General features: G+C 40.0%; 1 protein-coding gene across 1 annotated transcript; it reads right to left on the bottom strand.

The window, feature by feature from the left end:
* Window positions 1–5,771: 5,771 nt before the first annotated feature.
* On the bottom strand, window positions 5,772–24,535 carry LOC145394037 (mannosylglucosyl-3-phosphoglycerate phosphatase). Its single transcript, XM_080268007.1, has 15 exons — window positions 24,491–24,535; window positions 23,365–23,443; window positions 21,854–22,048; window positions 21,108–21,194; window positions 20,374–20,526; window positions 19,881–19,993; window positions 19,179–19,301; window positions 17,952–18,120; window positions 16,994–17,162; window positions 16,361–16,455; window positions 15,781–16,031; window positions 14,717–14,844; window positions 12,641–12,742; window positions 9,848–9,965; window positions 5,772–5,885 (listed from the first exon to the last, which is right to left on the bottom strand). The coding sequence occupies exons 1-15, from the start codon at window positions 24,533–24,535 to the stop codon at window positions 5,772–5,774; spliced, it is 1,941 nt and encodes a 646-aa protein (XP_080124133.1).
* Between the last annotated feature and the right edge of the window lie 50 nt (window positions 24,536–24,585).

Here is a 24,585-nt window from a genome sequence, read left to right as displayed (position 1 = left end):
AATCAGCTTGTCATCTCTACATACACAAATTTACACATGATTGAGGGAAACCAGTGGGATCTCCTAGGAATTATCTGGGGAATTACAAGGTACTTAATGAGGTATCTAAGAACATCAGTCTATCATGAATGAGACACTTATGCTACAGCAACAACATATAAATTTTCTAAACTAAGGTGGTGGCAACTTTCATATGTTTACACATTTATAGTTCAATGAATGTAACTGAGGTTACATAAAATTGAACTATCCAGTTATTATCTGCTACACATTGGAAATATAAGTTGCATAATTCTGAGTGAATAACTAGAAACTGTTCAACATGTTAAATTATTGCTTATCTTGTTAAAAATCACAATTCATGGTACATCAAAGCTATACACATATCAACAACATTGCTTGCATAATGTTTGTATCTCCCCAGAGTTTAACAAAATATACCCGACACATTCACTGATGCACAACTCCACTCAAACTATGCAACATTTCCTGACTGACTGAACAGCAGCATTTTGATTAAAATCCACAGTGCACAATGTCATTGAGACTGAAATAAATCAACCATGCTTTTAAAATCTAATTTTTACCTCCTTCAAACTGTAAGGATCTGAGGCTGACCCAATATAAAAAGTACAGCACAGTGCTGTGGAAAGACTGTTAACTGGGATGATACAAAAGAGATATAAAAAAGCAACACAATAATATGTGTAGATAAATCTCCACTCAGTCGAAAGAGTTACATTTACTAAGGTGGTCAATGGGTTTGCAATAAGCATTGCTGCTCTTCATCATTACGAAGTTCCTTTTTTAAATGGTGTCGATAAAAACAGCAGATATGCACATATACAAGTGACTGGAGAATCTTTTCAAAAATTTCATCCACTGCTTGAAAATGTAGTGACAAAAAATAACAACAATACTTTTATTTACTGAGAGTACAGTATCTACGACTCAGGCCCTTAAACTTTGAAGTCAATAATGAGATTAGCCATCAACACCAGACTTCCACAGACTTATCATATAAGACCTCAATTGGATAAACTGGATGGAAGAAACAAGTGTAATGGACGTATAATATGAAGCATGTACAAGACCGGAGGTGTGTGATGGGAGGATGATATAGTGGTGGTGGTTGTAGATGGATATAAACCACAGCAACCATTTCAATATGATTATTCCTTTTTATCTTAGTCTTCTTACCACCAGACAGTATCAATAAGCGTAGGGAAGTTTAGTGAATGAGATGAGGGAGACTTTCTAATACCTCTACCACAGGAGGTCCTTCCTAAGCTGAATAAAAGAGGTAATTGTATGAAGCATGACATATATATTTAAGGGGTTCACTGTGAAAATACTGTATCTTAAAGGAAAAAACACTGAACATATTGATACAGTATGTGTTAGGCAATTATTAACACAGGAAGTTATGCCCATGAGAGCTATACAGGCTCCACTCCAGCATGAACCAACTAGCACTGCAAATCATGTCTCAATCTGAGGTACGAACCAATAACCACGACAAGTGAAACAGATTTGTAGCCCAGCGTTGAACAGGAGAGAAAGAAAGAAGAGGATAAAGGCTTAGACTAACATCTGTCAAATGCTGAGACAACATCTGCTGTGGAGGATGGGTAATGCAACAGTGCAGCCAAGTGTACTGTGAAATATCAGAGTACATTATAAAATGTGGTAAACAAGCTTGGAACAGCAAATGTTATTTAATGTACCACCTTGAAAATCTTCCTCCTACCAGATGATTTTATTAAGATGACAAAACTTTACTGGCTGAAGGGACAGATCAAAACCACAGCAGCTTCTTCAGGGGTATCACATTTTTGCATTTTATTCTTCCCCCTCTTAGACAATTCTATTAACTTAGGAAAGATTCTTCACACTGAAGGGGTGAATGACTTATGAAAAACTGTTGGTGTGATAATAATAAGTGGTTTGTGAAAAGGTGTGAAAGGTAATGAAAAATGCACAGAATAAAAGTCAACATGATCTGTGCTGGACACAAAACCTTCATAGTTTGTTCACACACATTACACTTTTTATAATTCCAGCCAATAATTATATTGTAATGGATTTTTAATGTTAATTTTTCATTAATCCTAACACATACCACATACCTTTTCACTGATTTATACTACAGCATCATAATTCTAATGTTTAAATATTATGATAACAACCAATAATACATATAATTTACCTGAGGTTATGATATATGATAATGGTGAACAGTTTCACTTGTAAAATGGATCATATTGTATTCATCCAGTGTGGTTTTTCGAGTGTGCACTCAAAAGCAATGATAGGTATCTCCTCCATCCATCATTCACTCATTCAATGTAATGCTGTGTATAGGTTATGTACAATCATGATCTCATTTTTTTAATCCCCCTGGTGAGAGGGAAGTGAAAGACATGGACATACAAAGGTCAGGGGAACATACATTGGCATCTCATCAGACACATACACTTACACATACATACATATTACAGAACCACCAGGCCTGGCCTTCCTCCCCTTTTGTCTTTCACTTCCCTCTCACCAGGAGGGGTAAAGAAAAGCAGGATCATGACTGTACACTGAGTGACAAGCCAAACTGCTTCCCAGAACCTGAGAAACCCATTTGCCATGCTGGGTAGTAACCTCATAAACCTGCATTTTCTGCTGGTCTTGGCAAAAGGGAGGGGGTTGGCTGGGGTTAGCATTTCCCTACCCAACCTTCATGATTAATCACTGACATAATTCAGAGAGCTCTCTACATACAAAAGCCACAGGGAAGAGTCGCATATCATCTTCCAGTGTCTTCCTGATCGTCACACTGTGAATTCATCCTCACTCTCACCCTATTGTGGACTTCGTTTCAAAGTGATTTAGTTATTGCCATTTTTGCAGATGAAACTTGTATTGTGTGTTAATGATGTCAAAATTCTTTAAATTGTAAAGATGCAAACATGCCTCAAGCATTACTGAATACCTTTGCAAAAACTAGCACTTCTGAAAAATTATTATTACTATTATCATTATTATTATTATTTTATCTTTTTTTTTAAATGGTAATTGAACTGTTCACTGGGACTGGCTTTATATGCTGGAAGGATCATCAATTATTGCTTTTAAGTGCACATATTAAAGAACTTCATGAACAGAGAGTTAAATCAACAATAATAAGTCCTGTTGCAGGTATCACAGCCTTGGAATTTTGCTAATTATTGAAAAATTGCATAATTTGATTTACTTCCACTTATTGTGCATAACTAGTTGACTGAAATACACATATGACATGATCAATGACATTCATCTCTACATGATATCAAAAAATATTACAATAATATTTCACCCTATCTTACAAGGAACACAATACAGCACATTATTGGTGCATGAATTCCTTTCTCGCTCACTGACACAGATATATTTTAAATACTAATAAAACATCTCAGTTATAATTTACAATACTTAGTACATACAATCATGCTATATTTCAATATGCTCATATCACTACAATACCTAAGCTCCTCCTAACCATCTTCATAATCAGTGTACATCAAAGTGCACATTCTTAAGTTATTTTTTTATGCACTCATTAGCCTCTAGAGCATGTAGTTATTTATTCCCCTCTTTTTTCCCCTAATTATGCTCTAATTTGTCTCCAAATTTTCTGAATACTTGTGCTTTAAGATTTCAGTAATCAATGGACATGTGGGAATAGTATGATATAGGCACTATTAAATGACATTCAGTATTCTTCAGATCCAACACTTTCATTCTTTTACACAATTATGATGAGAGTAAACAAATGATTATTTTTTTCTCCATATTTTTTTAATTTAGTCCTTACCAACTGCGAGTGCTGGTACTGTTAATCACTGCATTTTTCTATCTGATACTGGCTATATCTAGGTAGGGTTTAATTTGTCCAGTTTTCCCAGTATCATTGCATCAAAAATCTGCATAAGATTTCTACATCATCTGTATCTAAATATGAAAATTTCACAGATGGGGAAAACAGCTAGGACATTTCATGGGAGGAAAATACAGGAACTGGTGATAAAGGAAATACAGTATTATACAACTGGGTACAAATGCAGTAGGGCACCAGGTTCACCTGGTCCACCTCTGGCTCCATTTGAAGCACAAGATGACATATTTTCATCAATTACTAATCAAGGACACGAGAGTGTAACAGTCAACTTGAGGATACACTGAACAAAGTGTGGGAAGCAAGCTGAAACTGAATGTTGGCACTGATGTCGTAGTGGCAAGAATCCGTAACTTGTGGTGCCGGAGGATGCGAAAATGGGTTTTTTTGTCGCGAATGTTCAATCACGAGAATATCTAATGGCTGCTGCGAAAGTGTGTTTCGCCAATCTGGACACTGCGAAACTTGGTGCCCTACTGTACAGAGGGTTGCAGATGTGGTAATGCTCAAATCTCTGGGTCTAGAAAATACTTCATAAATGGGAAATAATACATAAATGGGAAATACTACATATGTTTCAAAATTGATGGATTCTGTTAAGGGTACTAATACTGTGGATTGCAGATACAGTAGTGCTCAATGCTAAGTGTTTGGGAAATACTTCAAGCATGGGAAATACTACAAAAATGGGAAATACTGAACTAAATATGTTTCAAGATTGCTGGATTCTGTTAAAGTACAAATACTGAGGAGTGCAGATACAACGATACCAAATACCGAGGGTTCGAAAAATATCTAATACTGTACAGTACAGGGGTAATACTACACAGGTTTAAAAAATGCTGATTGCTGGATTCTAGCACAAAATACTGTATGTTTCTCATTATACTGATTGGACTATACTATAAACAGTACAAGGAAAATTCTAGACATACTTGGGCCTGGAACAAATTCTGGAAAATATTTGTGCTTTATGGTAAGAAGTTCCATTCCCCCAGTTTCACATCTAGAGATGTGCTTCAAGTTTCAAGTGATGTCTTTGAGTCCAATAGACTTTGTTCATTAATTTAACGTACCTGTACATCTAGATTCTATGGCATGTCTCCTATATTTCGAAAAAAAAAAAAAATGCTACCACACTGCTCAAAGCTTGAAGCCTTTTTGTAAACATATAACTGGGGGTGGACTTAACACAACAGGCCTTATATACTCGATTTCTTCAGTCCATGAGATGAGAGTTGCACCCACACACACACACTCACGCTGACCTGCCACTTTACTGAATCCAAGACATAGACTCATCAACACCATCAGTACATTGCAGCATCACTGTGTCTCTTGAGGTGTGGTGGCAAAAGTGTGACACCAATAGCGATATTCTCACACATTTAGAGGACTACCTAGCATCTTTTCCTTAACACAAAGTACTGCATATTACTGTACATTCAGTAGTGCTACCTTCAGGTGATTCTACAAAGAGTGACAAGCCTACTGATTTCTTGTAGTCCAGAAAAAAAAAATAACTAAGCTGGAGTGTTTGACTTTAGCCTGTAATGTCAGTAATGACACATGGCCCTAAACTACCATCTCTGTAATGCTTGATGGCAGCACCTGGCTGCCATCAAGTGAAAAAAATATACATGCTAATATAGTCAATAGCATGTAAGTGTAAATATTTCCAATTTTACATCAGCAGTCTCCAGACATGCAAGGGCAATGAACAGGCCATATACAGAAACATATTAGTATAAATGAAGTGCTAGGGGTCTCCTAAGACCATGAAAACACAACCTCAAATCAGTCCACAGCTGCAAGGATGCCCTCGAGATGGTGCTAATGAACGATTCTATGCCAGAGGGGGCTTGACCAGCTTGGGTGTCATAGGAGTGGTGGGTTCCTCTTCCTCTTGAATCACTGACACACTACGCTGGGCTTTCTTGACACGTAGACTGGCCAGAGCCTGTTTCGGTGGACAGGTGCAAAGATGGGAATGCAGGAGGGGAAGAAGAGAAGAAAGAACAAGAAAAATTGATAGAGGAATGAATACGAACAATGAAGAAAGAGGAATGAATAATAAAGATGAAGAGAGAGGAATGAATACGAAAGAGGATGAGGTGAGTTAGACAGCACAGTGAAAGGATGAAGAAGGAAGAAAAATGCAAGAGATATGAGTAAGAATGGAAAGGAAAAGTGGAGAAAGAGTAAAGAAAGATGTCAGACAGGAGGGAAAGATGGAGGAGGGGAAAAAGGAATACATTAGCAAATTATCAAAAAACTACTATATTTCAGTAAGATAAATTTCTTAATCTTTAAAAGACTTATAGTATAGAGGCATGAATAATTAGGACCACTGAAAGTAAGGCAGCAAAAGAAACTAAGACTTATATGCATATGACACTTAAAATGGTATAAAACTGCATAAATGAAAGTAAAAAACAAGAAAACCAAGGTGCATAATTAGATATGCAAAGTAGAAAAAATATTTTGTGAATTCATACATGCAAGTCTACCATCAACCACCCACACAATACTTTCCATTATTTTACTGTGCGGTGCCACAAATTACTACCACCATTACCACTACTGTAATATCAAATCTAACATTACATTCACTACTTAACAGCATAAATATCAAGAATACAGGAAGCATACAGAGTACACTGAAACCACCACCATTACCAGCTCTATCACCACAACCATAATCTTTACTAGCACCATTATTGCAATAAAAAATGTACCACTACTAACACTGCACAACACCATAAATACCAAGAGTATGGAGTGAAATACCATGACCAACCACTACCATCACCTGTATCACACCACGGCCACCACCACCACCACAGCCACCATTCCCCAGCAACCACCCACACGACTGCCCTTGGTCAAAGCCACCGTTACCGCCACAAGAGTTATCGAATGTGTGAACAGACTCCAACACTTACATGCAGGGTAAAAGCACTACTAAACTGCATTATCATTTTCACCACAACTGTGGTACTGGAGAGGGACACCCCATTTGGTGACAGTGATATGACTGGTTGGTGGAGCTGCCCAGTTACACAAACATCCTTCAACTCCCTCTCTATTCCCTAAAAAGAAGATGGCCCTGGGATGCAACTACAACTACTGCCACTAATGCCATCACTTTCACTATTACAGTACTACCATTACCACTTCACCACCACCTACAACTCACTTCATTTATCTTAATCACCATCACCACCACCACCATTTTATCACCATCATTCCCATCACCAATGTTTTATTACCATCATTCCAACCAAATCACCCTCACCATCTCTACTCCCTCTCAAAGCATTCATCAGGTGCTGTTGCCTTATCTGGCACAGTGTAAAGTTATCATTTCATTAAACACTGCCACATAACATTAACCTTCACCACATGTAAGATTCCCAAACACATAAAGTACTGGACATGTAAACTCTAAAGCGATGAATACGATGATTTTGTTTCCATGGTTTGTGCACTGAATATAATGTGAATGTTTACCCACAATGCATAGGCTGCCCTCTCACACACATATCAGTCCCACAGTGAATAATGCATGTGTGTCTGCAGGTGACCCGTAGTTGTTTTGCCTTAACTTGGCCCAGACTTTCATAATTTTGTAGTATACTTTCACATAGCTCAGTGTGTTTTGCTTTAACTAGGCCCAGACTTTCATAATGTTGTAGCATATTTTCACATAGCTCAGTGGCTAACAGTGACAATGCTATGACTTTACATTCTTTCCATAGCAATTCTCCATGAATGGCATCATAGTCTAGTGTTAACGGATCATAATTCTGGGCGAAGTTGGTGTAAAAAGAGATTTTCATGGGAACTGTATGCATGTTTTGAATAATACAAGCCAGTATTGTTTGCATCTTGAACAGCAAATTATTCAAACATGTGCTCCCTGCCTCAAGATGCTGCACTACCTCTCTAAGGGTCACGTTCCTCCTGAATGCTGGTCTCAACAACCTTTTGCGCACGAAGATGGTGAACCAGGGACTGAGGAGGAATGCGGGGAAGGGAAGAAAAATTAAGAGGGGAGGAAATTTAACACAGAAGAAAATTAACTTGTGGACAAAAATTACCACAAGGGAGGAAACTGAACACAGAAGAACATAACACAGGGAGGAAAAACAATGTTGGGGGAGGAAAACTGACACAAGGGAGGAAAATTATATGAAAGGAATATTAACACAGGAGAGAGAAACTAACACAGAGGAAGAAAATTATCATAAGAAAGGAAACTCAGCAGAAAAGGAACATTAACACAGGTGAAACTAATTAACATACAAGAGGAAAATCTGCATAGGAAAGGATAATCAACATCAGATGAAAAGCTTGCTTAAGAGAGGAAAAATAGCATAGGGAATGAAATATTAAGGTACAGGGGGGAAAACCAACATAACGCACAGTATGAGCAGCCACAAACTTTGAGAAATACATTAAATAGAAATCCGAAGTACCTGGATGACAGAGAATGACTGAACACAAAGAAAAGGACACTGGAAATCTTCATAACTGTACAGTCAAATACATAAATCCATTCACCTCTCCTGCCTCTCTGTAGTCAATGAATTCATAAACACTTGAATGAACCTGGTGGACTAAGGCAAGAGAGGCAAACTGACTTTCACAATGACCATGGTACCAAAGACCTGAAGTACCGTATTATAGCATGGATGTTGAAAATTGGGTCTTATTCAATATTTAGGTCATACTTCAAGAAAAGCAGATCTAATGAATTTTAAAACCTTCATCAGAATAAAATAATGCATGTCAAAAGTCAGGTTTTACCCAACACTCAAGCCAAGTGTTGAGAAAAATTAAACAGATTGATTATCATTGAACAAGCATGTTAGAAGTCTGGCTACTGTGAATAATAATGTCAAGTGGTACTAAAGAGGGATGCCTTCATGTGGTGGCACTGATATAACAAGTTGGCTCAACTGCCTAGTTATACAAGTGTCCTTCAATTTTTTCTCTGTCTCCTAACAGGAGGATGGTGGACTGCAGAAGGAGGACAACTTCAGTCTCCAGTCCAATGGATTCACATTAGAGATGAACCTGGGGCTATAACTGCTACTACTATTACTACTACTGTACTACTGCTATTACTACTACTATAGTACTACTATCCCACTACCACTACTATACTACAGCTACTACTACTATACTACTGACACTATTACTACTACTACTACTACTATTACACTACTGTACTATTACACTAATGATACTACTACTACTACTACTGCAACATTGCCTAACTTACTCACCAAGCTTATGGAACAAGCTGGGATATTATGGAACTCATTCCTGGCCTATAATAAGGATTTTCTGTATCTTACTCTGCGGAAAGAACAAGATAAAAACATAACGAATAATAAAGTAATACAAGCATCATCCAGCCACTGCTCATACATGGCTCTGGCCACAAAAAACCTGCCACATACACCATCATCATCTTAATCTTCTTTTCCCACCTACAGATGGGGTGAGGTAGGATCCAGAAAATAAAGAAGGGGTAAGTACAAAGATATGAAAACACAGAAAAACAAAATACAAAAGCAAGGAAAGAAAAAGTCAAGCTATCTATCTATCTCTATCTATTGCCAGACGCCTCAATCCCGTTTGGGGTGGCCACAAACAAATCGCCTCCAAGTCGCCCTGTCCCCTGCCATCTCACTGCCCTGCTCCCAACTCACACCCCCCTCTCTCATTTACCTCTACACCCCAAAGCGATTACCTCTACACCCCAAAGCGATTAAAAATAAATGAGGGGAGAGAAAGCATGAACTACAAAGGTAGAAAAAACTATCAAAATCAAGCCCAATGATGTAAAAAATCTTAAGAGAGTCTTAAAAGCCATTATCCAGCCTATGCCCACGAGGACCGATCCCATACCTCATCCGAAGCAGCAATTATTCTTCCCTCCACCTGAGGCATCAGCTTGCACGCCAGGTCCTCCAACTCATGGAAGCTCTCTTGCCGAGATAAGGTTCCTCGTGACACACGGCCAGAGCTGAAGGTATAAGAGAATATAAATGCAATACAATATTAATACAGCAAAAGTAAGGACACAAAAAATATACAGTTTTATTCACCAAGTACTAACAAACAGTTGCTTGGGAATTTTGCAGTGACTACTGACTGGGTACTGGATGACAGCCTACCCTTTATACTATACATGGTTAGTCAAGATCAGTACCATCTGACAAGAAAACAATGTCCATCCATCCATCCATCATCCAATCCTATGTTGCCCCATGAGGAGTGTAGGAGCCCAGGGCTTAGCAGATTGGTCCTGACATTTAAGATGAGAGTGACCAGCCTCACTTTTCCTTGAGTGGCATTATGTGAGCAATAAACCCCAACCACCTCTTGGATATAAACCTTCACCGGCTCAATCCAACTGGAGCACCTTAATTATCCACTGAACCACCATGTGCCATAATTTGGTTACATGGTTACCACCCAGCTCAGTGAATGATTTCCTGGTGTACAGGAAACCATTTGGCTTGTCACTCAGTGTAGAGTCACCCACAGGCAGGAGGAAGAGGAAAGAATGAAGAGGGAGTGTAAAGTCACCTGTAGGCAGAAGGACGAGGAAAGAAAGAAGGAGAGAAAGACCGAGGAGGATGGAAGGAAAGAAGGATGGAGGAGAGGAAAGGGCAGACACCTGAGAGCAGCACTACATCGAATGAGTGGATGGTGAGTGTCCCCCACCTATAATCCATGGAATACAAAAAGACTACATTTATTATCATTTTCTCATCCTGACAATGAGGAAACTGTGGTATGGTTGGTAACAAGTCGTGCTCACATCATGAGGGCTGGGACGACACACATTTAAATTCTGGTGCAGGCAGGGACCTTCCAAAGTCCCTCACACATCCCCTCCTCAGCTGCCTTCTGCCACTTCACAATATCTATGTTCAGTCTTCAGTGACTATGGCCATATTCTTGTAAGCTCAGTTGGCTTTTTAAGACTTCTTTAACCCTGTCAGTTCAGGTGGCATCTTTTAAAGTTCATTCTTGCCACTACCAGATGGTTTTGTTAACTCATGAAAGGTCTCTTGTACTGGAGAGGTTTAATAAAACTGTATCTAGCCTGTCCAGTTTGGAAACTAAGTTGGGAAAAAATTGTTAGATACTTAGAAGAATAATATAATAAGGATGTCCTTCTGCTCAGGAGGTTAAATGATTATTTTGCATACTACACGTAACTTTTCTCTTGAATATTAATTTTTTTACATCAACACAGATTGCATATATACTGTACAAGAGAAAATTCCTGCATTGTTTGTAGAAATAAACTTACATGGAAGAGGAAACCCTTCCATCCCCAACAAGAATACCAGCCAATGTTTCCTAAGTGTTGGGACTGGATGCTGGGGTGGGAAGTTAGTAAAGGGAGAGGAAAAAGGGGGAAAACAAAAGAAAAAAATGAGAAAAAAAAAAAACTTCTACAGTAATGACCTTTCAAATGTAGTAACAAGAGGTAGCCATCTGAATCTTAACTGGGACATCCTCACTGATAATGAATGAGTAAAGAATGAGAGGAAAAGAAAGAAAATAACAAACATTATTTAGGCACAAAAAAGAAAAAATGAAGCATACAATTACCATTTTTCCATACTAACCATGATACAACAACCATTTGCTTCTCCCTTACTTAAAATCCCTCCTTCTTCCCTCTTAAACATTTCACTCTAACCACTTACCTTCAGTCATTTTTCTTTTAACAAATAGTACTTCCTGCTTTCTTACAAACCTCATTTTCTTACCATTCAGCATCCCCAGCTTTGTTTTCAAGAAGAGTTGGGTAACTGTCAGAGAGTAATTTAAAAAACTGGAAATTAATACTGTAATGCTAAAAACACTTACAAAACCTGAAGATGGATATTACGGTGAGGACAAGGAAGTGGAAATGAAGGCAAACAGAAGCAGAGATTGTTTATATAGATGGAAAAGCAAAGGATAACATAGAGGTGAGGAATAACTAAAGAATACAACAGAAGAGAGGGTAAAATTAATGTGGGGAATAAAAAAAGAAACAAGCGATAACTATGAAAATATAAGGAAAAAGATGTGATGAGTGAATTGAAAGGTATTTTTATAAAAACAGGAAAATAAAAGCAAGGAAAAGGGAAGAGAAAAATTAAGAGGAAGCATGGAAAGAGAGGGGAAACATGAAAAGAACAATGAATTAAAGAAAATACGATAAAGTATAGTCAAGAAAGAAAACATGGGAATTATGGATTAGCAAGAAAATTATGAATGGAGACAACAACAAAAAATCCGAAAAGATCAAAAGATAAGGAATGGAATAAACAATGGAAATGCAGGCAAAGAAAAAATATGAGAAAGAGAACTGACTCAACAAGATGAAGACAAGAAAGGAATTAAAAAAAAAAAAAAAAAAAAAAAGATACAGTGCAGAGAGCGTTAACAAAGGATGAAATTTTACCAATGAAGAAACTTAAGGAAAAATGAATCAAAGATTGGACTGCAAGAAGATAAAAAAATAAAGTTGGGGAAGAAATAAGAAAAAGGAAGAGAGAAAAGCAAAAATGACAGGAGCTGAAATAGAATAATGGAAACAATTAAGAAAATGCAAACATGAGGCAAAATTACAAGACAACACAGACAAGGAAGACATTCACAACAACTCACATAGAGGAAGCGGATGAGGACGATGCGGTGGATAGGGCTGAATCAGTGGAGGTTGAGCGGCCGAGGGAGGAGCGTGTGGCTGGGCGGATGGGATGGTCATCATCGTAGCGGATGAGGCTGTGTCTGTTTATCAAGACACACACACATCACAAATGCAAACACCATGCCAGCCACAGTTGACAACGCAAACAATGGGAAGTAACCAGCGCAGAAAATATTATTAAGATTTTACTTTCATACAACCACAGAATTTCTGGCAGCTAGTGCATTTTTTCTATCAAACACTCTAATCTAATACAGTCCTAACCTGGGCATTCTCCAGTCCTATATTGTATTATTATAGGTGTAAAACTGCCATCTCTCCATCTTGAATGCTGATCCACAGCAGGAGCTTAACAACAAAATATGATGCCAGTCACAAAAAAGCTTTAGGGAAAGGACGTAGAGCTATGACATTTTCCTATCTTGCCACTAAGATACTAGAAATAGGGAGCAAACTGACAAAAATATCAGTCTATTTAAAATGAATGAACTGTAGTTATCCTTAAAGTACTGTAATTCTAATTCACCTGAAAGCACATGGGCTGAAACCCAACTAGTGAGAACTATGACTATTGACAACTGTAATGGTACTACCGTATTCCTAACTTCCCATGATTCCATGGTTGTATCAAAATTAAAAAATAACCGGACACGTCGCTAATTAAGGTATGATAATTACTGTTAATGAGAATGATTATAAACTGGGTTAGTTACAGGGCAAACACAGGTAAAAATACTATCAACAACACAAACATAGTAGAAAATTTTGGAAAACTTAAGTCTCTAATCAGTTCACATTACAGACAGGCTATTGTTAATTAAAATATTAGTTTAATACACTACACTGTCAATACACAAAGCTACAAAGTATGCAGAAGGTTTATAGAGAAAACAGAAAATTTTCACTGGCAAAGATGTGCTACATTTTTTACAATAAATATTCTACAATCACAGTATAATATTTTAGAATTTCCATATGAATATCATATTATTTTACTTATGCACAAGTATTATGGAGCACTGACTACCTGTGTGTTCATACTAATGGTATCTGCTACATTTGTTCTTATGGTTACTTAAGATTACTTAAATCCACAACATAAACTAGAGCCACAAATGGAGATGACTGTTACACAGTTCTACTACTATATTTAGAAAAGGAACCAAGCTTAAAAATATGAATCCCTGCTGCACACCATGTTTGTGCCCACTTTACCTCAGCAAAGCTGTTGGATTTATGGTTAGTTGGAAATAAAAATGAGTACCTTTTAAGCAGTGCTGAAGGGGAATGCCTTTATGTGGTGGCACCCAGCTACACAAACATCCCACAACTCTTTCCCTATCCCCTCAAAGAAAGACAGTGCAACACAGACAGAAGGCAACTTCAGCCTGCAGTTCACCAGGTTCACATTCACATGAGTCTGGGGCCACAACAACAGCAGTCTTTCAAGTTCCTTTTTTTTCTTGCCTTGCTGTATCTTTTTTTAACAATTTACAACAATACTCTTCTCTATTTATCATTTAATTTTTGGATTTCAACTCACCTGGTCAGCTACAAAAACTACCCGTCGGTAAACTGGAATTCGTCATATCCTCTAACCTGCTCACTTTAACCTGGCATAAAACTACCATCTTGTCTAACTTATATACTGAGCAGCAGCAAGAAATTAACACTAAAATATGGTGCTGGATAAAAAAAAAGTGTTACAGAATAAATGCAGAGCCACTGTATTGGTTTATTCTGCTACTGCGCTCCAGGAAATAGATTGCAAAAAGGATGATAACCTCTGCCAAGTTAAGGTGAACAAACTATCATGACTACTCCTCTAACCCCTTCAGTGGGATATCCTTTTTATTTAATTATAGCTTCTGTTGATGATGATGAAGATGATGATGATGATGGCTTCTGTTAGACACTTTGGTACAACTTGGGAGAGACTTCTCTCTCCCTCTCTCTCTCTCTCACTTTCATCTATCAGAGATCAAGACAAGTGACTGGTCATGACTGGAGCTGGAATCTCTCTCTCTCTCTCTCTCTCTCTCTCTCTTCCTCACCTCCTGGACAACAAGATCAGTGACTGGTGGTGAGAGGAGTTGCGTCTTGACTTCCCCTTGTGACACTGGATGGCTGTGAAGTGGTTCTGTACTGAAGTGCATAGCATGGGGCATTGCTCCTCATCTTGCTGTGAGGTAAACTCAAGGATTAGTAACAGCATCATAATCATCAGAATCAACATCATTATAATCATTATTGTTATTATTTTCAATATCATTATCATCATCATCATCCTGGCCTTTACTTCCATTTTAATATGGAGCTAGGTTAACATTCCTATATCAGGTAAACTGAATAAAACAAAAAAGGAATAGCCAGTTCTATTATAATCCTTGTGTGGTTTTGGAACCCAAGACTGAGTTAACATGTGCTAAGTTGCTGTTGTTGTTGTGGACCCAGGCTTAACTGAACATAAGCCTGGTGGACTGCATGCTGGAACTGTCCTATGCCTACAGTCCACCATCTTACTTTCAGAGGGCAAGGAAAGAGTTTCAGGACATTTGTATAACCAGGCATGCTACCTAGTTGTATCAGTGCCACCACTTGAGATGTCCCTCTCCATCACCAAAAATAAGTTCTTCCTATAGTTGAAATTGGTGGTTGGTGGGGGCACTCACCATCCATTCATTCGATGTAGTGCTGCTCTTAGGTGACTGCCCTTTCCTCTCTTCTTTCCTTCTTTTTTCTTTCCTCTTCCTTCTGTCTACGGGTGACTCTACACTGAGTGACAAGCCAAATGGTTTTCTGTACAGTAGGAAACCATTTACTATGCTGGGTGGTAACAATATAACCAAATTATGGCACCTGGTGGCTTAGTGGGTAATTAAGGTGCTCCAGTCAGATTATCGAGCCTGTGCAGGTTTATATTCAAGGGGTGGTTGGGGTTTACTGCTCAAGTAATGCCACTCGGGAATGTGTGAGGCTGGTCACTCTCATCTTAAATGTCAGGACCAACCTGTTTAGCCCTGAGTTCCTACGTTCCTCATGGGACAACACAGGATTTGATGATGTATGTATATATGCATGCATAACTGATATCCTTGTACCTCTGACTGAGACTCACCAGTATGGGACAATCAACCAGCATTGTGTATCCATCCCTGCCCTGCCGCATATACGCCTTGGTCACCAGTCTGTACTTGGTGTCCAGGTCCAGGTACTCATCGCCAACCTTCACCAGGTCCGAGGCCACACGGGATCCAGCTGGGGCCGTCGGATCAAAAACAAACTGTAGCCCAGCTATCTGGGGAAACCGACCCTCCAGTTTGGGGTACTGACTCACACCATTCTCCAAGACGGCCAGCAGTGTTTCACCTGATGATCAGAACACATTACATAAGCACATCTGTCTCATATAAATACTGGTACAGCCACAAATAAACTGCCTACACAATACTGTACTCTGTTTGCTGTCATTACGCTGCCCTTCCTCGATGCACACTACCTTCATTCATATATCTCTCCACCCCATCCCACCATCACATCCATGGTCTCCCCTCCTCCTCTTCCCTCCACATAATCTACAAGAGGGCATTATGGTGCAAAGAGCAGAAAAAACTGCAGTTTAAGAGGTATTACTAAATCTCCAAAGCCACTCAGAATATAATACCCATTCTCATCTCAGACAAGCCAACATCACTGACCTGTAACTTCCAGCACGAGGAGAGGGTCCAGCATCGGAAGGACAGTCATCAGGTCGCGCATCCGGAAGTCTCCTTTGGGGTGGATTCGATCAGATCTGAAGGGCAGAGGAATATGGCTGTGAGATACCATTGCTGAGGAAAAGAAATAGTAATGCCCAATCCCATATTACCCTTTTGGAGGCGTGCAGGCCCAAGGTTATGCTACCACAGTTTAATACATATATATAAGGGTATTAACCAGCCAAGGTTATGCTACCACAGTTTAATACATATATATAAGGATAATAACCAACCTACTTCCACTGATGGCATTACATGACTGAAAAACCTCTAGTCAACTTTTGGGGATCAGCTCGAACCTTTCCAAAGTTTTCATTCTAACTGGGGCTTTCTAAATACTAGACTTACACTGGCAAAAGCCATATCAAAGAAAAAATTATATGAATATAATCACAGACTGTAGTTCCCAACATCTGCAAGTCCAGCAACAATAAAATCATCACATTTTTGGTACTACAAACTTAAAACTATTATCTTCCTAACACTGTAACCATCACTTATGTGGAAGAACTACGATTTTGTATTTTAAAAGATCAGTACAGGTATACAGGAAAAAAGTGACAATTATCCAACCTAAGAGTTCCAGAGTTGAGGATAGCCACATCAGCACCGCAGGCAGCCAGCATCACATCACAGATAAAATTGCCCAAGTTGGTCTCAGAGGTGCGTATGGATGAGAATCGACCATCAAGTTCCACTCCAAATGTTCCCAGTGTTTCTTCCATCTTCTCCCCAACCACAGCTGGAAAGTACAAGGTTTTGATCGGCTATAACACAGTACCCTTTTTGATGCATATCCTGCAATGATACTTGAATGAAAATAATAATAATAATATATATACATATTTTTTTTTTCATCACCTAACCTAGTGTTGCCCCATGAGGAGCATAGATGCCCAGGGCTAGGCAAGGTGGTCCTGATAATTAAGACGAGAGTGACCAGCCTCACTCATCCCTGAGTGGCATTACATGAGCAAAAAACCCCAACCACCCCATGGATATAAACCTCCACTGGCTCAATTCGACTGGAGCGCCTTAATTACCCACTAAACCACCAGGTGCCATAATCTGGTTATATGGTTACCACCCAGCACAGTAAATGGTTTCCTGGTATACAGGAAACCATTTGGCCTGTCACTCAGTGTAGTCTCAGCCATGGACAAAAGAAAGAGGAAAGAATGAAGGAAAGAAAGAAGAGGGAGGATGGAAAGAAGGAAGGATGGGAGGAAAGGGCAGGTGCTTGAGAGCAGCACTACACTGAGTGAGTGGATGGTGTGTGCCCCCACCTACCAATAATAATAAAAATAATGATATTAAAAGTTACAATAATAATAATAACAAATAACGCCTTCCATTTTCCCAGTTCCATTATAACACCAATAGGACAATAGCCATCACTCTCATCATTTCCCCTCACCTTCAAACTCCATTACAGCAATTAAAAAGGGACGCCACTTCCCCTCACTTTCAAACTGCATTATAACAGCAAAAGAATAATATAATGTACATCATCCTTATCATTTCCCCTCACCTTCAAACTCCTTCAGGGCATCCTTCAGTTCCAAGTCTGGCATGAAACGCGAATCCACCACAATCTTTTCAACATCCACAGTCACGTCGCTGCCAGCATTTCTGGTAAGCGTCAGGACAGAGAACTCACGGAAATCTGTGCCACTCTTTAGTACTGTTTTGTCATTTACCTGGGGGGGGAGAGAAGGGAGGGCTTTAACTCCTTCGGTCCAAAGCTGTATCTTCTACAATATTCTTGGTCCTGGTGAGGGATGTCTTCATCCATGGCACTAATATGGCTGGGTCACTTCCCTGCCTGGTTATACAAAAATCTCTCAACCCCCTCGCTATCAGGTGAGGAGGATGGTCAACTGCAGAAAAAGGGCAACTTCAGCCTGCAGTCCACTGTGTTTATGTCCAGATAAGCCAGGAGTCGTACAAACTACAAGCACCACAGTGTTCTTACTAACTCCGGATAATTTTATGCAGCTTAGGGCAAACTACCGGAAATAGATGGAATATACATAGCTATCATGACCCTTCACTGTTCCAGATCTTTCTTAACTGGAACAGAATCATCTGGGGGTAACAAGAATAAACTAACAATTACATTTCCATACTGAAGACATTAACCTCTACAGTCCAGGAATATGTTTTTCAATATACTTTTCCTGTCTCATATGATTTTATTCAGCCTAGGACAGACTTTTCAAACTGGTGGGGCTGGCTATAGGATTAATAAACTCCTTCAATATGACAGGCCTTTCCCAAGCTGAAAAACTGTCTGGCAGTGGCCTGAAAATACAAAATGGACATCATCCAGATTTAAGGGGTTAATTAGTTCACTTCATAGTAGCTCTAACTCTAGTTTCATCTGACTGTAAGCCCAGTGGATTACAAGCTTAAGTTACCACCCAGCAGTCCAACATCCTTTATCCGAGGGACAGGGAGGAACTGAGGGAGGAACTGAGTATGACCAAGCAGTCAATTAACCCACCTGACCAACATTTCTGGGAGTACTTCTCCACACAGAAGTACGAGAGTGTTTATGAGCAAGGTGGAATGGGAGACTGAGGATGAGGTAGAAGGTTGAGGTGATGAGGTATATGAATGAGGGTGGTGTGAGTTTGAGGAAGGGCAGCCTGATTGTGAGGGACAGGTTGACATGGAAGCTATATGTCTATGGCCACCCCGTTCTTGCTTATGATGTTTGGTTAAAGACAGATAGACTGACACTTCCAATACAGACCTTCAACAGCTCATAATCATGATCATGGCCCCCAAGAATGAGGTCAATGCCGTCCACATTTTCCGCCAGCCGGATGTCATTGGGCGTACGCATGTGTGTCAGTGCGATAATGTAATCACAGCCCTGAAATCAATAGAAAAGTCAGATGGACCTGTTTCCCAGATTACTGTGAGTCTTAAAATGTTCCAGTGTCAGTATAGCAAACAGTTCAGAATGGTACATAAGAATAAACAATTTACCAGTCACATGCAACACATTAAAATATGTAAAAGGAATTGTGTTTTTATTGAGTGGTATATTCAATACCAATCCCTAATGCAAAACTGTCACAATAATGCAGCAATAAAAAAAAAACATTACTGTATCAAGTCTAAAGTTATGGATCCAAGTTTTCTACTCTAAAAACACTTATACTGTAGTAGAAAAAAAGACTGAAAATAAATATGAACTTTCATCATAAAATTCATAATACTACCTGCCAAGGAAGTTTGGCAGAATTTAACAAAATGGCCCTCTCCAAGGACTTCATACATATCTACCAGTATCACTGTAACTGGAAAAATATCAGTAACAGATATATTCCATGGAAAGTGTAGTCGCAGAATGAATATGAAAACTAGAGAAGGGAAGCTAATACCAACCACAGTCTTTACATTCATCGCAAAAATGCTGATCTGAGTTCTGGTGAGCATTACAACCTACCTCAGCCCTGAGTTGTGCAGCCAACTCCCGGCCCTTATCAACATAGTCAGTGAAAGTAACCTGTTCACTGTTAATGGTTGCTAATGTCTCCAGCCACTCACGTTCTACGAGACCTATCTGCAATAAAACCATCATAATCATCATCAAAATTATGACTTTTTCCCCCTTCAAATGGGGTGAAATATTATGGTACCCAAACAAAGCAAGAGAAAGTACAAAAAAGTGGAAGAATTATCAATAGCGCATCCAAAGGTTTATTAATAAATTTACGAAAGGTCACCGGGTCATATTTTAAAGTGCATGCTTTACTTATAATGACATCAACCTGTATATAGAAAAAGGTATAGCATCTGATTAAAATATAATAATGTGAATGAATGAATCACAGTCCCAAAAGAATGGAAAAACTTGTGACATTTTGGAATGCATCCCTGAATTATATCCGGGAATGCCTGTACCAATGGACTGAGTAGGTAAAAATTACATCAAAGACCCACTAGTCCAATTTTCCATCCATGCCATGTGATTGTGTGTGTGACAATGCCATCAGCCAGTGGGCAGCCAGTCTCATTATCTTCCACGTTACTCATCAGCCATGGGAAGGTGGTCTGCTCTGTCACCTCCACCAGCCGCTCCAGCCCAAAGTCTGTGGATTGCAGCATTTATTGATGCACAGAAGCACAGTTCCATAATAAATACACAAAATACTTATACTGTTACCAGGTACTACCCCAGGTTCATCTTGACACAAGCAAGGTAGACTGCAGGATAACAATGACCTACTCCCACAGTCCACTATTTAGGAGACAAGGAAAAAGCCGAGGGGCATGTATATAACCAGGCAGCTCTACTGCCTGGTTATACTGTACGGGTGTCACCTGAGGAAGGTGTTTCTCTCTAGAACCATCCCAAACTTAATTCTTATCTAATGGGGTACAGTACTGTAGTAATTAACCCTATTCATCAACAAGGATCAAAACCACTGACAAGAGAGGCCAATGTTCTAATGCATTACGATGCTATAGAATACTCATCAAATTTACAGCTTAATATGATGTTTCTAGATATCTAAATGCCAATAGTCTTAATCCCAGAAGGGAGAGAAAAAAAAAAAAAGAATCAAAGTTGCCCAGTCCTCTATCATAACACGATGTACAAAAAATGAAACAAATCAGAGTATTTCAGATTAAGTTAAATCCAGTACATGTGGCACTTCCACCTCCTTACCAAAGTCATGATTGCCAAAGACTGCACATTGGATGCCCAGCTGGTTCATCACTGGAATCATCTGCTCTCCCCTGGTGAACGTCGACACTGGAATAAGAAGGCTTGGGATTACTGCCTAATGACTGCATGAGGCTCATTAACCCTCAAATAGGGGTAACATTTATTATGGTTGATTCTTGCTGCTACCAGATCATATAACTATTAACAGCCTCACATAATGAAGAGGTTTACTGCAGGGGTCAGACACAGACTTCAGTACTACCACCATCATCGTCATCATCTCCAGTGCCCTGACAGAAATGCCTCCAGGCTACCTTATCCCCATACACCTTCCTCACTCTCACACACTCCTTTTCCTCTTCCATCTCTTTCACCAATATACTGCCTTCATTAAGCCCTTCATTACTTGGGGATTCTTCTTCAGCTGAATAAAATACAGAATATTGTCTGGCAGCAGCAAGAATAAGCTGAAAAATACATTACTGGATTAAAGGGAATGAGATTATGTCGAGCTTAGTGGAGGCCTCTTGCAGTGAAACAGCTTGAAATTATCTGCATGAATGCCTTTATTCATTTATTTATCCATTCTCTCTCTCTCTCTCTCTCTCTCTTTCTCTCTCTCTCTCTCTCTCTCTTACTCCCTAACCCCTCATGCCACACTAATACCCAGCACAAGAATATCTGCTGCAGAAAAAAAGGGTCTCAGTCTCTCTCTCTCTCTCTCTCTTTCTCTCTCTCTAACTTACTAATAGATGGTGCTAAGATATCCCCGCTGAACAATACAAGTGGATCCCGACTGGCAAAACTCTTGACAGCTGATTTAAACCTGGCAGCTCCTGCAGTTGGCTCCGTTTTCTGTTCCTCCACATTATAGACATCGTTGAAGTGGATTAGCGTGATGGAGGGAGCGGGGGCAGAGGCGGAGCAGGTGGAATTAGAGTCTGCGGACACCATGGCGAGAGTTGGGGCTGTGGAGGAAGGGGAGGCAGGGAAGTGTTTTGGGGAGGAGGGGGGTGACGGGGAAGATGCAGACCGGTGAGGTGATTGTTGTGGGTGTGGTGTGACAGTTGCAGTGGCCTCCTGCACACAGAAGAAAGAGATGTGTTAGTTATTATTATCATGATCGTTATCATCATCATCATCATGAAAATCCTGTACTACCATCATTGTTATCATGATCCTAATCCATCACCATCAGTATCACTATCAAGGATGTGTTAATCATCATCATTATCATCATCACTGTCCTTCTCCTCATCATCCCTGTCCTTCCTCCTCCTCATTCTCACCACCATCACAATCATCATTGCTATCTTCAACATCAGCATCATATCATCATCATCATCATCATCATCATCCAAACCCTAGGATCCCAATTCAGGAAAATGAGTGGGCATACTATAAAAATAGAACTGACAAGAGTGTTCATTCATGCCTTCCATTCTGGCTCCATCCCAGAAGCAAGCACTATTACCCTCCATACACCGCTAAAATAAAGAAAACAAAAACAAAAAGAAGTGAAAGAAAGAAAATGAACGTATCGTACTGTACACGTAAATCATTATGCCAGTGCACACACACACACACACACACACACACACACACACACACACACACACACACACACACACACACACACACACACACACACACACTGCAGAGAATCAGAGAGACTGATGATCATGGACAGAGACATGTACAGACAGACAGACAGACAGATGGACACAGACAGACAGACAGACAGATAAACAGCCACACATACACACACATACCTTACCTAAAATAAATACAGGCACAGATATAGATATAGAGAAATCTGTTCATAAATGCTTAAACAGGTAGACGTGCTTTAAATATTCCGGAAAATACAAACATACAGAGAGACAAATAATGGTAGAGACAGGTTAGATAGATACACAGAGATAGACAGATAGACTGATAGATAGATACATACATACATAGGTAGACGGACCGACAGATAGATAGACAGGTAGATGTTTCTGGGTCGTGGGCATCAGCAGCAACAGGTAGTGCCAGAAGTGACAACATTCTGGTACACCGGCACCATGGGAACAGTGCCAGAGAGAGAGAGAGAGAGAGAGAGAGAAACCTGGCGATAAATTCCCGTCGACTTTATTAGCCAAATCACTAAAGCGCAACTAGACGAAGGAGGTGGAAGGATGGATACTCTGTCTTATAAGGAGACTGAAATATGAAAGGCTGGACACAATACTATCTTTAAAAATTGTTCCCTAACTTCTGGACACGGCTGTACTTGGGTCTGTACCGTAGTGTGCACCGTTTATCTCGTGGTCTTTGTAACGGTGACCATTTAACTGTACGAAATATGGGAGGGTTAGTGGTCAATCCAGCCTGTGTGTGTGTGTGTGTGTGTGTGTGTGTGTGTAATTCACCGAGTCGGTCAGAATCACTTGATGGTCGTGATTGTCAGCTTTTACCCTCCCGGAAGGGAGCTGAGAGCTCATCTAGTCCGATCTAAGGGCAAGGCTGTGACCTTCACACACGCACACACCCGTCCCCTTGCTCAAGGGTAACAGTTACCACCCACTTCGTCAGTGAAACTTTTCGCAACCTGAGCGAGGCGCGAACTCCCGTCCACCGGTTGGCAAGCGGGAACGTTACCACCTCACCAGCGATGTGTGTGTGTGTGTGTGTGTGTGTGTGTGTGTGTGTGTGTGTGACGCTACCTATCAGCTCGACCACCTTGCACCTTCTCTCTCTCTCTCTCTCTCTCTCTCTCTCTCTCTCTCTCTCTCTCTCTCTCTCTCTCTCACCATCCCTTCCCCCCCCTGTCCCCAATGCCTTTCTCTACTCCTCACCCCCATCTCCTCTTCCCCTCATCCACCCCTCCTCTCACCCCCACCTCTTCCTTCCTCCCCCTGTCCCCTTCCACCCCACCCCCTCACCCCCACTTTCTCCTACATACTTTCAAGCAAGGAAGGCAACTGCTTAAAAAAGAATAAAAGTAAATAAATAAAAGCTGAACCCAGGAATCTATGGATCGTAAATCAGAAGGCTTTTGGGATTACCTAACAACTCTTCCTTTGCTATTTATTTTGCACCACACACCTCCATATCTTCATGTGTCAGTGACGCAAAGCTATGTCGGTATTAAAAGCTATATAAAGAGCATACAAGGAAATGTTAAGGTGCAATATCCAGCGGAATAAATCGCTAAGGAATCGGTGTTACGAAGCCTATGTCACTTAAAATAGGGTTGTTAAATGGAGCGATGGCAGGTGGTTGACATGGGGAAATTTTGACGGAGAGTTGGCTTTGTTCCTACAAACGCAGCACTCTATAACCCCGCCATGGAGAGAGAGAGAGAGAGAGTACTGAACACATCCCAGGACAGTACCAACCTTGCTCCCGATGCAGAAGAGTGTTTTGGTGACGGAGTGTCCCATCCTGGTCAAGGGACGGTACAGTAATGATGCTTTTCTGATCACTTCGACTC

This window comes from Coenobita brevimanus, chromosome 26 (assembly GCF_032717465.1).
Source record: "Coenobita brevimanus isolate Jiangsu-jjx chromosome 26, ASM3271746v2, whole genome shotgun sequence".
NCBI lineage: Eukaryota > Metazoa > Arthropoda > Malacostraca > Decapoda > Coenobitidae > Coenobita > Coenobita brevimanus.
This window is presented reverse-complemented; position numbering and strand designations above follow the sequence as displayed.